Here is a 20,511-nt window from a genome sequence, read left to right as displayed (position 1 = left end):
TTCTATTAGTGCTGTCTGTACAGAATGCCCTGCCCTAAAACTCATCTGCCACTGGGATACAATCCAATGTTTATTTCCATTAGTTTAGCCATTGTTGGTAACAATAAAAACCAGGAGACAGTCGCAAACTAATGATTTATGGGCAGAATGAAACACAGGATGACCTTGGCTGCTTTCCATTCCCCAACAAAATGACTGGTAGTTAGAAATAAATTAAAATTATTGCAAAAGGATAACATAAGTTATTTCTCCAATAGGTAATTTTACCAGCTAAATAGCCCTGTCATTAAACTAGCAGCTGTTGTACAAATTATATTCCAAGATAAAAAAGAAATTATAGCTTTCATAGTTGTTGCAGCTTCAAGAATGATGAAAACCCCAATTCTATAGGAGTTGACAGAAAAGGAGCTCTTGTGATAAGGCTGAATACATAGTCTTGGCTGCACTGTGCTCAGCTGAATGACTCTTCTGAAAGTTAAGCAGAAAAGCTCATGTAGTAGATCTATTATCAGAAATGGAAATTCCTTTACAGGTGATAGCAAAGGAAAAAAGCAATCTTCCCTGACTGGAATTTGCATTGTTAATGAATCTTTGGAACTTTGTTTTGCAATTTCACTGAAGTTATTCTGATAAAACAACACCATCAGCACTACATTCTCGTCATATTTTTGATAGTTATTGCAATGAGACCTTTTTACCTTTACTCATTTTCAGAAATCCCTGTTTACTGTGACTGTTAATGCTTCCCATGTTTTGTGAGGTCCTGTACAGCCATCAGCCCTTTCAGTATTTTCTGCCTTGACTGCCCTCATGCTCCACTCCCTTTTAACGACTTCTTTCTTGGCCAAGGGAGGATAAATAGAACAGAAGACTATTCAAACAGTTTCAGTGGGGTACTGCAGAGAACAAAGCGGTGGTCCGTGCAACTATAATTTATAAAATATATTTCTGGTTTTCAGATGTATGGCTAGCCAAAAATCAACATCTGGAAAGAGTTTTCATGTGTGCAAAAGTACGTCTCCAATGTCATTCAGGAATGGAAATGTACTTTATAGCTGTGATACCCTATCACTGACCAAAAAATATACAACTGACAAAAGAAACAGAATTCAAAAAGCAAGATGCAGGGAGGTTACATCTTTCCTGCTTTTACTTTTCTAAAGCAGGAACTCCATTTTGCCTGTAAAGTGTTAAGTATACCAGCTTCAAAACAGGAAGGCATGGGACTTCTCAGAGAACTGGCCACCAATTATTTTTGTTTTAAATTCCAAACAAAACAGGCTATTTTTTTTTTTTCACAATTCCTCTTCAGAAATAAGATTTTGTCTGAAACTTTCAAAATCACTTCATCTGCAGAAGATGCCAGACCTTGAGAATGTCAATCCTAATTGCCTGACTAGTGGCAAAACATTAAGAAACTAAACGCAGGATCTCAGAAAAGGAAGTGCTGGGAAGTCTTTCTAACAGGAATGTTTTCATCCCTGTCTATAATTAGTAAATAAATGCAAATCATCAGTGTGGTCACAAAGATACAAGCTCGGGATGAATCGGTATCTACATCCACTGCTGGGATGAAGGTAACCATGGTGGCTTGCCCATTCTTCCCACTTGGGCTGGCACCGGTGTGCCCCAGCATGTATATGAGGCAACAGGTCAACCCCGACAGGCAGCTCCCGGCTATCCCATCTGCCTGTGCCAGAGGTGGCACCACACAGACAAGGCAAACTGGAATCCCTCCCTGCCGGCACTCCAGATTTGAGAACAGCCAGACCACTGTAGGCAAACCTTCACTCAAAAACACAGACAACCATGCTTAAACTCCACGAATGAGCAATCCTTCAAAAAGGTCAGGAAAGATGATGAAATGAAAAAGCAAAAACCTGGCAGAATTTTAGACATTAAATACCATTAGGAGACATTTTTCCCACCAGATACTGTACACAATGTTAATGTGAATATTATAATGCTGACAACTTGTTCTTGACTGACTTATGAAGCTAATAATTTACAAAGAAATAATACAGTACTTGTGTCAATCTTATTATGCTAAATGTAGCAAACTAGTACATTTACCTCATATTATACAGCTGAGACATTTGTTTGGCAGGAAGTCAGGACAGTAAAATAAGAGGGATTAGTATATTGTCATTTTTCGATAGTCCATATTTTTCCATAGCTGATGACACTTGAAAGCGAGGAGAGAACCTGCTCTGTTTTCACAGACTTACTCATCTACCAATGCAGTATTTCTTTGTGCTTGATGCATAGCTATGCTGTAACCATCAGATTTGGGCTACTATGCTCAGACATTTTGCAATCCAGGTATGCAGATAAGGAGTACATGGATCACAATGGAGAGCTGCAAAACCTGCTCCTGAACTTCACTTGGGGTAACGAGCCTGTCTTTACTCAAAGACTATGAAATAATAACACCGAAAATTGTTTAGAGGCTGAGAGGGTTATTCGGCTGCGTTATACATTTCCGAAAAATGAATGTTTTCAAATTTATGACTGTCAAGAACTTTAGCCCAGTAGCATGGTCTGACAGACAAAATACTGCAACAGGACTCAAGAAATCGCTGAATTGCCTAGTGTGTTTGGTCAAAGGATAAACTCCCCCTGTAAAACGGGGTATATACCATTTCTCTGTGCATTTCACAACCATGGCAGAACCACGAATGACTTCTTATCATTGTGCAAAGTTGTCATGAAGAGGACTGCAGTTTTGCCACTGAAGATACTTATATAGTTGGAAGTAACTCATTTTTGCTATGGTTAACATGAGAGACTACCAAAAACAGTTTTATGAATGGCACATACTGTCAACAGGTCTTCCAAATTCATCACACAGACAAGGCAACCTAGCACCACCCAGAGTTCATTGCAGAATCCTAGGTTGAGACCTGGCATTAAATCTAAAAAGCCATTTGGGGACCTAAATACCGATGGTTTCACAGGTATTTTAGGTTCTTTGGTAAAAGAATGGCATCTAAATCCCTCCTTCAGATTATGCACCCTTTGGGCAGCTGGTCTGTCCTGGGACGAGTTGCCTCTCCTCCCGTTTGCTCAGGCCCTTCAACCTTTTGACTGATTGAGCCATTCAGACTTACAGGTCTCCTCATTTTGCATTTGAAAAGCACCTACCACAAGTGAGGAGTGGGAACTGGAGCTAGAAATCTCCAGGATTTATTTGGGCACCTCATAGTTACCCTTAGAACAGAAACAAGAAGTCACTCGGGGGACCATTCTGTTGTGGTTTGAGGGCCACCTGAATGCCTCACTTAGCCTGGGCCTCAACATACATCCCTGGTTTTCCAGGGATACATCCAGGTTATTCCAGAACCCATTTGCATGAAACAAACTGCAAAAACTCCTGGCTCATTGCCCAAACAGTAGTTTTACACCTTTTTCATGTAAATATATTCATTTGAGATATTTCAAGCTTCACCTTCCCTTACCTCAAGGCTGAATCACTGAACGTTTTGGGGGCCTGGGAAGAGTCTTAAATCTTGACTTGCTTCCGGCAACTAGAAGTTTCTACTGCAACATTTTGAGTCTGCAAAAAGAATCTCTGACTGACCTACAGGGAAGCTGCCTTCTACATTTAAAGCAGGGAGATTCATTAGCTTTCAACTGCCTATACTTTTCCTAGGAATATGGCCTTAATATAGCTGTAGTCTCCAACAACAGCAATGACTTTTGCATGTTCTTAGTATTATGTCAAGCTATCTGTACTCATTCAATAAATTACATACTGGAAGCATTCTTTTTCTATTCCTCACATTTGTTTTCCTCACCTTAAAAAACACAAGCACAGCAGCAGAGGGAGACAACTGCTGTTTGACAAATAGCATGCTGACAATATCCTGGCTGCAGCTAATACTTCCTTAACACTGAGACCTGTCACCTTACAACAGAAGTCCTAGTGATACTTCTCAAACCTTAGCTTACAGCTAAGTACATGAACTGTTTGATTTGCCATGACAAGCTATGTGTAAATAAAGACATAAGTGAACTTTACCCCTTGTTCTTGGCAGATCTGGGTTAGTCTTTCCAGCTGCTCATCTTGAATAACCTTTGCCTTCTCATATTGCTGAATCATCATCTCCATCTCCACTTTCACTGGAAGGACATAGGCTGGAAAACACAAACACACACTTAGAGTAACCCAGCGGTGATTTGGTTTTTTTTATCAGAAGGAAAACCTTACAGACCTTTACAGGCCAAAGAACATCAGCCCTTTCACTTGCACCTAGAGAACTAGAGTATTTCTTGTAGAAACAGCACTAGAGTATTTCTTCTGGGGAAGGATTTCTAACATGAGAAATGCAGGTCATCAGCAGGGTCCAGATCTTGTTTGGTCAGATCTCCATTTGCCTGGCTGAGATGAAATGCATCCTGCATGCGCTTCCTAGCTTCTGCTGCACTAATACGGATCTTTTCCAGTGTTTACCACAGACTTCCTGAACTGCTGGGTAGGAGGATTTTCTGCTTAGAGTTAGGCCCATCCCCTCTAAACCTGAACAGCATGGCTCCCTTAGGAAAAGAACTATTCCAGAGCCCTAAGCATTTAATTCCTAGACTTTGTGGTAAGAAATAAGTCCTTAATGGAAACAGCAGACTAAGAAGGATATTAAAAAAAAAAAAAAAAAAAAAAGGCATTTACCTTCTATTGCTTTTCAAGCTACAGCCCCATTTTCAATAGGTCTTCTGAATGCCTCTGGAAATTTTGCTCCTGTCATACCTCTGGCAAACTCAGACTGATCAGCAAAGCTGTTCAATGCATATTACAATTCTTGATGTTTTCTGAAGCTATACAAAGACCCTGACCTGTTCTTGTACACATCAGTCAGAGGGCTACCACCTCTCCTCAACTCTCAAACAGAGTTTCCAGGACATCTAAACCCAAAATAACAACTTGACTCTGATCTTTCACACATGAGCAAAATTCATTTATTCCTCTTCCACCTCTTTTCCCTGTAACCTGAAATGTCTGAAACTGCGGAACACAAAGTCCTTGTGTCCAGGCACAGTCACCAGTTCTGCTCTCTGCAACCTTGACTTGCTGGGGCTTTCTTATCTCCCCTGGTGCTTCCCCACACAGGTCTGTGCGAAGCGATGCACACCAGCATTGCAGAGAGCACCTTCAGCATGGAACCCCCATGGTAAGAAAACGTTCCTGGAATCTGACATAAAAATTATATTACAGACAAGAACTTGGAAAAGAAAGCCCCAGGACAGAGCTAGCTGTATGGAAATGGGGAGGATGCAGCAAATATCAGAAAGCAGATTGGAAGCAAGTGTTTTGCAGAATCAGGAATGAGATCTGGTGACAAAAGACAGGAAGCAGTCAGGGCATTTACTTTACAGGACAGGGGATGTGAAGGTGCCTAACAAAGCCAAACCAATCAATTATAAAGGCTCACAGGGAACAGGAGATAAAGCCATGAACTTGAGACCTACTCCATGGGAGTCACACTCTCTCTTCTGTTCAGTGCTTTTAAAATGTAAGAGGAAGGAGACCCACAGAAACAGTGGTGGCAAGCAATCTTTTAATACTTTTAAAAACTTTTCCTAGTCTGCCAGGTAATTCTTGCAGTCACAAACTGAATCACGACTCACCATCAACGATCCTCTTCACTCTCCATATTCGTAGTGTGATAATAAGGCTGATAGCATCCCATGGGCTGCTGGGGCCATTAGCCACTGTTGAGGCCACCATTGGTGCCAAGGACAAGATTATAACAGCACCGTCAAACACCTAGAGAGAAATCAGTTTTTTCAAACCCTTCCTAAAGATCATTACCCTGCCATTCCTGCTTGGAGTCTTAAAGGCCTTTTGCCCAAAAGAAATGCAATTATGGTACATATTTGAAAGGGATCTGGGGTGGCCAAGCCCCAGAAAGGCTGCATCCTTTTTAGGTAGCACAACAGAATTCCTCAGCGCATTTTATGAGGTGAGGAGAGATAAACTGTGGTGGGAGGGCAGAGAGAAAGTTATTTGGAAATACTGGCCAAAATCCCCAAGTAGAAGTGATAGCCTAAATGCTATTACAGCCAAAGAGTTTTATTATCATTGGTATTTATTACCTGTTACTTGGCATAATGTCATCCCAAAAAAGCATACAGTCCCTGCCCATAGATCTTACTGTCTAAATGAAGAGATCAAGAAGACAAGTAGAAAAAGATGGAGCAAAGAGACTTGATGGCTCTTGGCCACGTTCTGACTACACAACGTGTGTGGGAATGTCTGTGCATGAAGACAGAAAGACTCCCAGCTCTCACCTTTATTGGGCAGCTAGGTTTTCAAGGATTTTGACAACTGGCAATATTCAGAATTATTTGTATGACATTAGTTGCATTGGGATTAGACCAGAAAAGGCAATTGTGCAAAGTATTGGACAGAACTGCATGAGTAAATACATTTCAGAGCAAACTGGCGATGGCGTTGTGTCCGTCCTACACTTGCCTAGCAAGGTAGAACAGAATACCACGTTCTCATTCCTAATGAGACCCTTCCCAGCTGCCAATGACCATTGATTAACGGTTTGCATGAGGAGGCACGACATAGATTTTATAAGCACCACACATTCAGAATTGTGCATAACCATTCAGTGTATGGAAAAGAAGCAATTCTTACTGCCACCATTTGATGGGCAGCGAACAATATCACTCCATTCCAGATTACCAAAACAAGTTATCAGAAACTGCTGCATTTAGCCTCAATAATAAGAATTTCTGGATCAATAAGTCTCACTTATGTTTTTTATCAAAACAAGTTAAAAAGTTTGCAACTTTATTACAAAAATGTGCAAGTCTCTAGATTCACTTAAGCTCCAAGAAAACACAGATTTTTTTTTTTTCTGGTGCATCAGTTTATCATACAGTATCAAGAAAGAACTTTCAGTTTTCCTGATTTCCAGATTTCTGCCCAGATTGGGATTATGTGTTACTTATAACACATGCATTTCTTTATCTGCCTCTGCAACAGTATGTACATTTTACCTCATTTTTCATTTGAGGTACAAATTACAGTGTTTATCATAACTCAATTTAATAAAAAAATAATTTCACAATAAAACTGGAGGGGTTGCCAAACCAGTATTTTCTAGCAGAAAACTATACACAATTTTTTCAACCAGTTCTAATTTCAACTTGATTACAGGAATGGAGTTACACAAGTCACATGACAATTTTTACTCGTATTGCTCACTATCTCAGAGTAGCAATATCAAGTTAGACTAGCATAGCTCTAACAACAAAATAAACAGAGACATAGAGCAAAAACCCCACAATCCCTCCCTTAATAAAATATCTCCAGATATCACACTCTTCTGAGTCTCTCACAAAAAAAGGGACTGCATCATACAGCTATGTATACATGCATATAATGAGAAGAACGTGCATATTTATCTGGATTAAAAGATATTGTATTGCATCAGGTCTATATCAAAGCCACCCAAAGCAGTTCTTAATATTCTTACTGTGCCTGCCTGGAAAACAGTATGAAGAGTAAGAGTGCTTACCTCTATTTTGTTTTCAATGTAATCCCATATGCCAAGGACCACAATCCTCAAAATAGTCTAGTAAAATAGATTAGGGGGAAAAAAAGATGGTCAATGTTATTGTCATTTTAGATAAACATTTAGTCCTCTACCTATTTAGGGGATCATTTTTTGTCTTATTTAAGCATTATGCATTTCTTCTGAATAATAATAATGACATAGAATTTGCTACACTTCTGTATTATAAAAGCAGGTATTGCTTTCCAACCACTATATTGACCCAGTGAAACTTCCATAAACAATTCCAAGTTCAAATGTTCATCAGTCTTTCCACCCTCCTAAAATTTCTCTTTCAAACTTGTGAGATTTAGATTACAACACCAGCCCCCTGACCCAAGCCTATGTAAGATCCACTGTGGGGCCCCCTCAGTTGGAATGGGGGAAGATTCTCTTTTCTTGACATCTTTGATATGCCAGTGCTTACTATTTTATAAGAAAAGAAAAGAAGCACTGCCCTCTCTTGATACCTAAAGATACTGACATTTCATCAGTCTGAAGAGCAGAGGCTCTTATTCTCCCCCCCTCTGGACTACAGAGCTCTTGTCATATTATTATAAAATCCCAGAAAGTCATAGGATAAGGGAGAAAAATATCTCTATTAAGCAAAACAGCTATAAGTAGCATCAGTAGCTAGAAAAGAGGAATAAAGAACGAACACAGAATGAACCAATGGTGAATTCCCATTAAAAAATACAATGGCATCTTTCCTAATTTTTAACCTGGCTTTCAGAAGATGTAATAAAAAAAAAACAAAAAAAAACCAAACAATAAAAATCTATCAGCCAACTAATGATTGAAATTGAATTCACATAAAGGCATAACTGATAGGGATGTTTTCTGCCAATAGCAAGATCAAGGTCAGATTTTGACAGACGCTACAGACATAAAGAGTCTAACTGCAGCTGTGCGCCTTGCAAAGAAGATCAAAATGCTAGTTTCTCCATTAAAGAACAGTAGTAATGACAGAAAGCTCAGCAGGCCTATGTGTGAGGGGTGACCATGCAAGGAACTGTGCAGAAAAAAATGACTGTGATGAATATATGTACCTCCTCTTCATTATAAATACAAATATATTAAATCGCAACCAACTCTGAATTTATGCCAAACATACCAGCCCTAACTAATTGCAGAACAACACTGGATTTTTCAGTACCATTCCTATGCATGGTTTTGCCAAACCCCATGAGCCCAATTGCCTCACTTGGCTTGGGACAACTGCAGTGAGCTCCATCTTGGCACTCCAAACCTGGCTAACAGCACTTAATCCTGTTTTGCAGAGGGAGACATTGCTGTGGGAGATACGGTGCTTTCAGAGCCCAGCCTCATACCATCAATGAGCAGGAAAGTGAACTGGCCAACGCTTACTCAGAAATGGCATGTGGGAAGCATTGGCCAAGCCTGGCTGAGAAAGGAAGTCACTAGCCAGAAGAGAAAATGCAGTGCTCTCTTTCCTCTACAAAAAATTATAAGACTCTATGTAGACACCAAGAACTGCTAATGCTGCTGGTCTGCACTCCTAAAAAGAACATTTTACTTCCAAAGCATTTTACAAATGCAGCACACGAATAAGGCTATTCACAGTAATTTCCTCATGAACCTATACGCTTGAAGTTTAATGTGAGGAGGAAGAGATGCACAACAGCAGCTCCTCAAATCCCTAATGACTCCAAATTCACCAGCATGATGTGATGTGATATAAGCACAAGGTGTAAGTACAGATGCTGCTGTACAACCAAGGCACTCCTGCAGCCTCAACTGAGGCCTTGAGCAGAATACTTCCAGACAAAAGCATCCCAGCTCCTCTGTAAGCACCTCCCTTGCTCCCTGTTGAGAAGCTGCACAAAATGCTTAAGCACGTTACTCATGAGCCTGTAGGTTCAGCGATATAATACAACCTGGGGTCCACCACAGCAAGTTCCACCCTGTTGAGAGCATCGTTTTCTCCTATGGCTTGTTTTCTCCTATGCTTAGGCAGCATTTGTGAAGTGCTAGGTCAATGAGCAACTAACTAAAGGATGGCTGAACACTTAATACCTTTACAGTAACTGAGGTGAAAATCTTTCTTCCTTTGGACAGGTGTGTACAGAAGTATTTTCACTTAAATACTAAGGCAAATCTGCACAAAGAAAATAGAAACACTGTCTTACAACCCTAAATATGATTTAACATGGGTCTGTTCAGGGATCATAAGAGAGGATTTTCCTTTCTGCCTTTTTAATCCCTCACTGCAGTGTTCACTGTTTAAATCAGACTGTGCTACTGTCATATTAATGAGTCGGAGCAGTTCCAAGGGCTGGAAGCTAGCACCAATGTTTTCATTTTCAGTCTGCTGGCGTGAATCAGCACAAGTCAGCAATGACTGGAAGTCTACTCAGCAGACATTTAATGCAGTAATGGTTGTTGGTGCTACCTCTAGAAGACCGGTCTCCTCCTCACAAAAAATGCCCTAATGAGCATCTTTGCTCTCAGCGACAGCAGTCACACTATAGGAAGGAAGGGAGAGCATGAGGGAAGAATTAATCCAGTTCCCCATCTGAGAGACGCTTCAGAACAAACGCGGCACGACTGAGGGTCAAGCTTTAAAAACATTTGTTCTGTATGGCAGGTCTTAAAACTATGCACCAGCATTGTCACTTTTAACAAAAAAACCCCCACGTCACCACTGGAGGCACAAAAGGCATGTAAGGCAGCTTTTCCTTGGTGCCCTGGGGCAACCAGGCACCCCAAGAAAGTACCATGAGTGAGTCACAGACTGGGTGCATTTAGAGCCACAGGTGCCCTACACATACTGTCCACCAGGCAAGTCTTTACTAGTGGCAACTCCAACCTAGGTTTAGCTGTCTCTACTCTCCCTCTCTTATACAAAGCACAAGACCACATCCACTGCTGCTGCCATAACTCTTACCCAGAGGAGTCCGAACCAAGCAAATTTGGACTTCACTGGGCAAATCTCTCTGACTGTTCAATATAATAAATACTTTGACTAAAATGAAAGCATTGGTGTTACTTATAAACATCATTTTAGTATTTTTCCTAAGCAATCAAAAATATCTTTCAAGCAACTACATATTGCATTGGATTGTGTACTTTCTCTGTACAGAACTTAAAATATGAGAACCTGTAGCAGAATCTGAAAAAAACAGAGACAAATTAATAATCCAGGAAAATTCCTAGGCACTGTACACGGACCAAACTGAAAAATGCATATTAATTAAAAGAGAACTGCAACTGTAACATTCATCACAGACAAAACAGAAATGTTAATAACAACTCTACCATTTGTAGACACAAGAATCTACAAGAAATAGGGAAAAAATGGAGCAGCATTGCTGTTTCCTACTGCTGTGCAAGCATCTTTCAGCACTGTAGCAAATGCACACACAGTTTTGCATTACACTACAGGCATTCTGCATTTTTGGACACAGGTTTGAAAGCGAACATTAAATATCAGTGTGAGTACTTTTCTGTTAAAGGCCACTGACAGCTTGTTTTCTTGTACTTGAAAAATAATGCTTTACCTTTTCTTGAGTAGAAATCTTTTAATTAGAAAATCCTTAACATAGGGGTTTTTTTTAGTTATATCAGAAAGACATTTTTTGTTTTCTTAGAAAAGCCAAATCATTACATAGAAGTGTGTCCAGTACACTAATAAAAGGTAGACGTCTGAACACCTCTGTTAACTTAAGTCAGAGTAAACCCAGATAAAAGTAAAATTTTAAACCAGTTTTCAGACAGAAATGGTTTTTGAAGTTGACAGTGTCCCTTGGTGACACACAGTTATTTGCACAACATTAACTGTCTGCAGTGAAGTTTATGAAGGACTGTGTGATGCTGCAGGTTTTCTCTCTAATTTTGTAGGGAACCCTGGCCAAGCCATTTGCTGAGCCAGCCGTGTGAATTCCCACAATCTGCATGAGCTAGCTACATTTGTCAGCTGTCTGCAATGTAAATTAGGCAATTTTAAATACTTTTTTGCTTGCGCAGTTAATGTAATTTACTACTCAGTGACTCACTGTGCCAAATTCATCCATAGTGTAAAGAAACCAAAAGGAAGCAGCGCGAGAGGTGAAGCTGGCCCACCAGGTTTAGCTAACAGCAATGATGGGCGACGCGGCATTTCGAGATGGGGTAGTGATTGCACAAGAGAGACGGGATGGAGTGGGGTGGAAAGGGTGTCTGTAGAAGAGCCCTTCCTTCCTTCCACTGCCACAAACCCCTCTGTCTTTACTTCTGGCTTGTACAGAAATCCTGAAGATTAAGCTTCTGCCTTCTGGCTGTAGCTCATAAGACCAGATACTTATTGAACTCTTTCCCAGAAAGAACACCTTGTACCCAATCTGTAATTTATAACCTCTCTGGTTTGGGTCACTCCACCAAGGCCTTAGCTCATTCACTACTTAAAAGAATCTTCTTTTGCCATCTTCTGGTGTGCTCGTCCTGAGATGTGGCATTGGTTGTTCTAGTGCACGCTATCCCCAGGCCACCAGAGCACGGAGAAGTGTTAGCATCTTTACACCAAGACATCCTTCTGTTTCCAGTGCATAGGCATCCTCCTCATGTGGTTTCTCTTCAATCAAGGCTCTGAAAGGAAACATGTAACCACTGACCTCACCTCACATACTACCCAGTACAAAACACTCCCCATCTACTGTACTTTGTAACTGCTGTGGCTCTGTTAGCACATGTGGCTACATAGAAATCATTAACTGCAAAAGCTCGGTGACATGAACAGACACGAACGCAGTATGTTCTTTTTCACTGACTATCACTAACAATTTATTACATCATATAGTATCCAAAGGCACCTTTGCATAAACACTGCAGTTATATTTGTTCTTATGTTCTCTCATAATATTTGTGCTTAGAATATGGAGAAATATAATGAAATTTATACTGACAACTCTGGATAGCTTTGGAAGGGTTCTTCATGAATAGAAGTGGCTTACTGGAGACGCACTATACTACCATAAGGTAACTGCAGATTGGATAGAAAACTGGTCTTAAGCAACCTTGCATCAGAAGTTCCCTCTGGGCATGATTACAGTAGTGACAATTCTTATCTTTGAAATGCGCCATGTAGAAGGTGCTGGACTGTCACTGTCAAGAGATGAAAGCACAGATGAAGCACTGATAGAGCACACCATATAAGTCAGGTATATTCTCGGAAATAAAATGGGTGGACTGGCATTCCAGGAAGGAGTCTAGGTAAATTTCTAGACCTCTACAAAACCATTTTCCCTGGTAACTACTTTTTTGGTGCAGCAAGAAAAGCTGTTAGAGAAGAAATTTCACAGTATATTAAATATTTAATTTTTTACACACTAGCAAAGAGGGAAGCTTAAATTTACCTTTATAAATTATATTTCCATGTCGTTCTTCCTAGATCCTCTCTAATCAACCCCTTTAAAAATCAAAACATACACAGCTAGCAATGCAGTGCATTTATGCATCATAAGAGAAGTTGTGTATACATGGAATGAAAGCAAACATCCAGAAAAGAAGCCACAACTTATGGAAGAATTATAGAATTAATAGAAGATTATTATCTTTCTGCTCAGCTGTTTGAAGCTCACAAAAAAATGTAATAAAAGTAACCTGATTTCTCTAATATAAAATTATGAATTTGTTATGAAAAATCTATATGGCAAGGACATTATTTCTCTTAGTTCTGTCATTTGGGATGTTTTTCCTTTTTAACAGAACCTTAATAGTAGGGTCTACCTTAGTAGGTTTTATTCCTTCCACGGAGTAAAGTGTCAGACTACTATGAACACTTCCTTTTAACATACAGGATGAGGAAAGTCTTGTTTGGTTTTTTTCCTCCTAAAAATGAAAATCTGAAGTGCACTTGTGAGCTCCAACTAATTAACAAATTCTTTATCAGCTAGGACCCCAGACTTACACTACTCAATTTGAGAACTCATTTCTTGGACATAAATGCAGGAAAAAATTTGCAATTCTGCGACTACCTAACTTTAAGGACATCAGAAGGCTTTGTTACTCCCAGGGAAACACTCGAGGTGCTGAAAGCTAGCAGAATGCCTGAGTGCTTGGCTGACTGAAGCATATACAGAGCAACGCAAACAACTAATATCAAAGAACTCAAGTCTTGCACGCAAACAGCCTCATCAATCTTAATGGAAAAGCGGAACTGAACAACAGCTACAGAATCAAATATTTGTGGCAGTGTGATAAGACTATTAAAATACGAGCAGACTCCAATCCACTTACCAAAACACTGTGATATTCCCCATCTTCCTTTTCTCAGCCACCTATTACCAAGGCTGAATTTGCCCTCTTGATAGGGTGTAACCCCGGCCTTGCCTTGCTGTTGGTACTGGGGTTTCCCCCCCAGTGTCTTTCTCTTCTCTTCTGTCTTAACATCTGGGTAACATTTGGTGCACAGACAAATCATAGTGATGTATGTAAACAGAGACAAACATACACAATCATCACCACTAGTAAATCCTGTTCAAATACTTGGAAAAAAAGCAAAAAGACCTGATGTGCACTTCACTTGAATACGGATATTTTAATGTGGGAAGTCACAGACAGTGACAGAGAATATAAAATTAACAGTGTGCAATAAATTCCTTTAAGGCTTGTGGCTATAACACAAGTGTAGAGAGAGCAGGAATATGCTGTGAGAGTAGCACTTAATTTTGTTGGCAGCTGTTCTGCTGGCATTTGCCAGCTGGTGGCACATTTGTTCCCTTCATTTTAACCAAGCAGAAAGCCAGTGCCTGTTTAACTCCAACATGATGGGTCTGTAATTACTTGCAATGCCTTTATAGCACCAGCTTTTAATCAGTCATTATTTTTCCAAAACATTCACATTTTGTGCTGGAAGTTTTCTGTTTTTTAACAAGTCTTTTACAACTTTGTATTTTTTGTTCTCTAAGTCTGATTTGAGGCCTTCCTGAAGAATTATGTATCCACATTTACAACTCATGGGAAACAAACTACAGAATAAACAATAAACATCCAAACTTAGGAGATGATACTTGCTATGGAAGCAACTCTTTCTGAACACCAGAAATCCTGAATCCTTGCTTTGAGGAAAAAGGCACTGACTGAAGGACTAATCAAACCTCAGCAATTGTGTGCTACATTCAAGCAAACTAATTAAACTTGCACATCTCTGGAAAATCATCCTGGCATGAATAGTCACAGGCTGCAAAATCTCACTATAACACACAATCTTATCAACAAATAATGCCAAACAAAGACAGCTGACTCATGGTATTTGGAATCAGAGGGTAAAAAGTCCTCTGAAGGCACCAAAAGAGTAAATAAAATTAAGATGGATGAAAAAAAATTAATTTCTGTGATCCGCAGTTTTTGCAATATTTCACAACCTCTTGAAAAATCAAAGTTTTTGATTTAGATGAGAAAAAACTAAACCCTCTCGTTTTGCTCTGATGAGATGCATTTCAACACAAACAGATGTGCTGTTGCTCATTAAACCAACCCGGCACAAGGCCAACGCCAGCAAACCCAGTAGGAAAAGTACATCCTCATTCTCTTCCAGATCTGCGTTCTTTGAAACACATCCAGTTGCTCTGTGGAACCACCTCTGTTGCTTTAACCCAGTCAAGGACTCTGAACCACCAAATGAACTCATACCCAAAAATCTACCTCCTCTTCTGTGCACCTTACATGGCTGCCTTGTGGCCTCATTTTTCGTTGGTGTAAATTCCATTCATAATCAAATAGGTGAAGGAAGATACTTTGGAAGACAGAAACAGATAATAAACTGAGTGGTAAGAGGCTTATAAAAAATGAGAACAGCAAGTAGACAAAGAAAAGTAGTTCCAAATACCTAATATAGAGAGAAGGAGAAAAGCCAACACAGATCCAAAATGAGGATGGTGAGGTCAGGCAACCAGTTTTGGCTCTGTAAAGTATTTCTGTTGTTGCTTTCCTGCAAAACACTTCTGAACCAGTTCATCCACTTATGTGGGTACTCTGTCTCAGCAGAACTGAAACAACTAATTTCTTCCTTGAGTCAGACGAGTACTGGCCTTGAGGATCTGTCTGCACTGCCACAACCAAAAGATGACAGCATATGAACCGAACTATGGAAGGGGTAGAGGAGCAAGCCACTGCATCAGGGTTTGAGAAGAATGGTTGGAGAAAACAGAATTTGAGACTACACCCCAGCAGAAGGGAAGTGAGGACCACAGGATAAGTTTTTTGTGAAACAAGCTCCAGAAAGCGATGAAGATCAGGTGAGCATGCATGTGCAGCCATCCTGCTAGCAGCAGAGATACAAGCTGATCCTTGGGAAGCCCAGGATTACAGGGAGCTCCAGGGTGCTAACCCCACTGAAGAAAGATTCTGGGGGAAAGTATTTCTTTACAGGAAACAGACTCCATCTAGCAAACCTGAGTCTTCGAGAATTAGAATGTGCAATTCACAAAGGAAAGACTACAACATTTTTTAACAGTTTAGAGATGTTTTTTCATTCAGTTTACATGTATCCTACAACCCACAATCGCCGTCAAAGGATGTGGACAGTAATCGTATCTATTTGTGTAACTGCAGCACCAGAAGGCTAGGATGTCTTGAGATCCCTGCCTGTTACCAAGGAATCCTTTCAGAAAGTACCCACTGATAGTCTGGCAACACCAGCTAGAAAATCCCTATTATGAGTAGAGATACAAAGTGATGTAAGTAAATAAATGTACTTCTTTAATAGAACCATGGAAATAAGCAGGGGTATAATGTGGTGAGTATGAATCCAACACAAGTAATCTATTAAGCCATTTGCAGATATCACAGCTCCCTGTTTTTTGGTGGGTTTTTTCCTAACCTTCACCTTAAATTTACTGCAGAGTGACTTTAACATCTGTTTGGATGATAATATTTTCTCCTATGGAAGTAGAAAAAATATTTTAAAATATTTAAGTCCAAGCTGTCTTCCAACTTAACAAACATAAAATGGTTTTTTGTGACAAGTAACATATTATGACCTGGAAAATAGCATTAAAAATATTTTGGGATATTTCAGTAGTCATCTAAATGTCTCAATATCAATGACTTTTTTTTGGAATAAAGTTGAAAACTGTAACAGATTATCCCAATTTGGTCATTTGTTGTATCATGACTACAGCCTTTTCCAATGCATACCTTCAAAAATATTTTTGCAAAGAAATTCACCATTTGTTTCATTCTCTTACTGTGTCCATATGCAGCAAGCTAGAACATCTGAACTACCTGCATAAATTGTGAGAGGAGATAATACCATTCTTAAAAGAGATCTTTTTGTAAAAAAGACCCAACCCTGTGGATCTTCATTCCTGAAGAATATATCTTATTTTCTATATCTTACACCCAGTGACATTAATAAGATTTCTGTGACAATAAATGGGTGAAACTAGTCCTGTCCTGTGCCTGTAGTGCTTCGGAGATTATTATCTCTTTTTGTAGTTTTCCAATTATAATTTGTAAGACCGTATCTTCCATGTTTCCTTGTCAATTCTAGGCAACTGACAAACAGCGCTAATCTAAACAAGATTTTTTTTTAGTTTGCTCAGTAGGAGCGGCATCTGTTATTTTTTTCCTTTTTTTTTTTTCTTTCCTTTCCTCTTAAAGTACACTGTGCTACGTTTATTCACAGGCAAATTACTGTTAAACTCTTGCTAACTCCAGTGACAGCATAAAAATACTTTGCAGTTCTGTATGTGGTGAAAGACTTTGGTTATACATACCTCTGAGAAGAAAACAGACAGGATGACCAGGCTGATCCAGTGAATCACTCCTGCAAACTGTGAAGCACTTGAAACTGCAATTAACACAATACAATGAAGCATCATTATAGTAGCAGAATGCAACTTACATTTAATATAATTAGTACTGCTACAACTTACATATAGGTGAAGCTTGCTTTCTTAAATTTTGTAATGGAAGTACCAGAAAGGGGATGGGATGTAAGGGGACACATAACTCCAGCCCTGCCACAGCAGCTGCTCACTGGAGCTTTTACAGATGAGTCCGCTGGTAAGCACTGACATACACATTTTAGGTCTTTGATGCTCTGTCACTGCTCCATGCTCTCACTCCATGCACTGCTTTAGTACGAGATGTGTGACTAAATCCTGTATACCTAAAAATCCAGTTAGAATTCTGTAAGGAAAGAGAATGCTCTGCTATATCCACATTATTCCTTGTATTCAGTCTTTGACAATTCAGCTCAGAAGATCAGTAATTATCTGGAACAGGTGCTTAAAAACTGGTGCTCAAACTAGGCTTCAAAACACATTTCTATCACCTAAATTAATAACCTAGATAGGTGGACTTTTGTACCAGCATGTGGCATGAACAGCTAAGACTGACTCATAAGCCCATTCCCCTCAGAGTCAAGTTTGACTTGAAAACCATAGTGAGAGAGGCAACAGAAGAACCAACGTCATCGTTAACTGTTAACAAGATCAAATCTTAAGATATTAATTTTACGGAGTTTATGAAATATCAGCAATTCTAATTTGTACTATAAACATACTGTGACTATTTTTATACAGTCTATTTCAGGAAATGTGACTGTCATGCACAGCTTGGTCTTTAAGCAAGTTTCTATGAGAACACTCAAGAAAGGAACAGTAAATGAAATAAAACTCCGGTTTAAGTAATCGGTTAGAACACACAATTTCTTTTATAAAAAGTCCTTTTCAGAAAGACAGTGACCATTGAAATCATTCTATGAAAAGAAGTCTGTAAAGGGTAAGTTAAAATGGTAATTTATAAAACTCTGGATTCTACACACTAACTTCCCATATAGGTACTCTTCCTGCATGCAGATTGTTGAGGTAGTTACTCCACTTTCAAAGTGGAATGACTTTGAACAAAAGTCCTTTCAGGAACTGACTGGCAAGAACACTCAGGAAAACGTATCTGAATTCATTAAAAGTATGATTTTACAGAGTACTAAAGCCTTGCATGGACACTCACTGGCATTAAATCAGGCTTTCATTTGATTCAACCTATTTTGCTCATAAGTAAAATGAAATAAACTCAGACAAATGAGTTTGCTGCAAGATTACATAAGCAGCTCCAGGATATGCGTTGTCTTTACGAGCTTAAATGAATGTCTTGAAATCTGTAGGATTCCTTAATAATTAAGTTCAACTGAAATTCTGTGATCAAAGTTCCCTTAGTGGCTGACAAAACAAAGCAGAAATCTGAAAGGGCACAGTATCCAAACTGCTGGCAACTCCGACTCTGAAGGTCACATGCTCTCAAGTTTGGAATAAGGGAATGAAGAGAAAAAATTCTCTCTTTACTTCAGGGTATTTGTGAGTCTACTATCCCTATAGCAGACAGATTAAAATAGTCTGTTAGGTCTTGCAGCTTTAAAGAATTACCGTGTAGCAGCAAAGTTTAAGGCAATTGATGACAGTGTGCATAGAGATGCAAGGCTGAGGAAGAATTAACTAAGTCCCAAGAAGATATAGGGCATGCACTAAATAAAGCATCTTATTTTAAAATTAAAACTGATTAAGATGGGAAGGGGGGGGAAAGGGATGTAGGAAGAAATCAGGATACAAAGAAAACTGTTAGCATGGCTGCCACTGGAACTCACAGCTGAGGTTCATTTGGGGCTTGATGAGAGAGGGTTTGCTGTGGTGCAGCAGAGGAACTACTTAAAGATGATACAACTGGGCAAAATATAATACCTTTAGCTTTCCCAAGACATCATCTGTATAGGGTGGCATAAAGAACAAGAAATGGAAACCATTTGTAAACTATTTTTCAGACAGTTGTCGATTGACGTACAAGGTTCCGGCTGCCCCTTAGTGGACAAAAAAGATACAGCGACCACGAATTTGGAAAGAAAATCAATTTGTGATGCTGCACTAACTGTGGCAGAGTGCTGGATGTGCTGCCAGACAGTGTGCAATTAAATTGCCAGTAAAACAGTAAATTTGAAAAAGCCTTCCAAGCAAGAAGCTTTTGTAAAAGAGCTGAATCACTAGCCCATAGACTGAATCTGAATATTCGCCACTTCCAAAACACTCCCTTGCAAAAGTGCAGTGAAAATCTACAAAAAAGGGAGAAGGGTCTTCTCCAAGAGGTGCTCATTCCTGCTCTATGGTGGTTCGAATACCTCACTGGGATTCAGTCTGAGGCAAAGGACCTAAGCTATTCAGCTTCTACTTTTATCTGGAACAGAATTTTACATGTGTTGAACTTGTAACCTTTTTTTCTCAAAATTGTAGCTAAAAGCCAAAAAGTTCTGCTTTATTTCACGTTTTGCTTGTCTGGTGCTATGGGGAAGAAGTGAATGCAAATTCAGATGATCTTTAGTCATGAAGAAGATGGTTGAGTATAAAATGCAGAGCACAGCCAACCTCAATCTACCTCCTCCCTCTTTCCCCTTGCTTTCCCTACGCATTTTCCCTATGCATTTCTTCAAAATGCATACCCAGGAGGGGAGGGATGAAGAATACATCCTGACAAACCCTGAGTGGCCATTATAGAAGCTTGTATTACCAGCACTTGCTTTTGGTGGATGTTGTTCTTGATGATGATTTCCTGGCAGATACAGGCTATGCTGCTTCTGCAAGGAGCAGAGAGCAGATGCTCGCCGCATGGTTTGGGCAAGCCCTGAACCCCTTCTTACCGAGGCACTGCTGCACCACAACATGCATTCTCTTTGCACAGCTATGTGTGGACTCAGACAGGGCCCTGATCCAGCAACCAAACGGACAGGAGCGGAGCTTTTCAGCTTCACAGTTTTCAGGGAGGCCTGACACCTTTGACAGACACACCCACTGTAGTTGATTGCAGAAGGAGGGCAATACTGAGATAATTTCCTGAGCTGCTTTCCCCAAAACTACTGAAGAGGAGGAAGGGACAGCATGGTCTATATTTCTGAGGAGTGGGGGTTGGAACCTGCCATGACCCTCTTTTTTTGAAACAAGATTCAAGTGACTTAATATACATC

The 20,511-nt window shown here is 39.7% G+C and overlaps 1 protein-coding gene across 3 annotated transcripts in view; it reads right to left on the bottom strand.

Moving 5' to 3' along the window:
- The window catches only part of TMEM266 (transmembrane protein 266), an 89,688-nt gene that overhangs the window by 24,167 nt on the left and 45,010 nt on the right, over window positions 1-20,511 (bottom strand). For all 3 annotated transcript variants that reach the window (XM_074599770.1, XM_074599771.1, XM_074599772.1), the window contains exons 7-10: window positions 17,279-17,352; window positions 7,527-7,583; window positions 5,623-5,761; window positions 4,022-4,137 (exon numbers count right to left, since the gene is read on the bottom strand). In XM_074599770.1, coding sequence (XP_074455871.1) covers window positions 4,022-4,137; window positions 5,623-5,761; window positions 7,527-7,583; window positions 17,279-17,352 — 386 coding nt within the window. The remainder of the gene's footprint in view (window positions 1-4,021; window positions 4,138-5,622; window positions 5,762-7,526; window positions 7,584-17,278; window positions 17,353-20,511) is intronic.

This window comes from Larus michahellis, chromosome 9 (assembly GCF_964199755.1).
Source record: "Larus michahellis chromosome 9, bLarMic1.1, whole genome shotgun sequence".
NCBI classification, from domain to species: domain Eukaryota; kingdom Metazoa; phylum Chordata; class Aves; order Charadriiformes; family Laridae; genus Larus; species Larus michahellis.
Note: the sequence above shows the minus strand (reverse complement) of the source record. Positions and strands in the feature narration are given on the sequence as shown.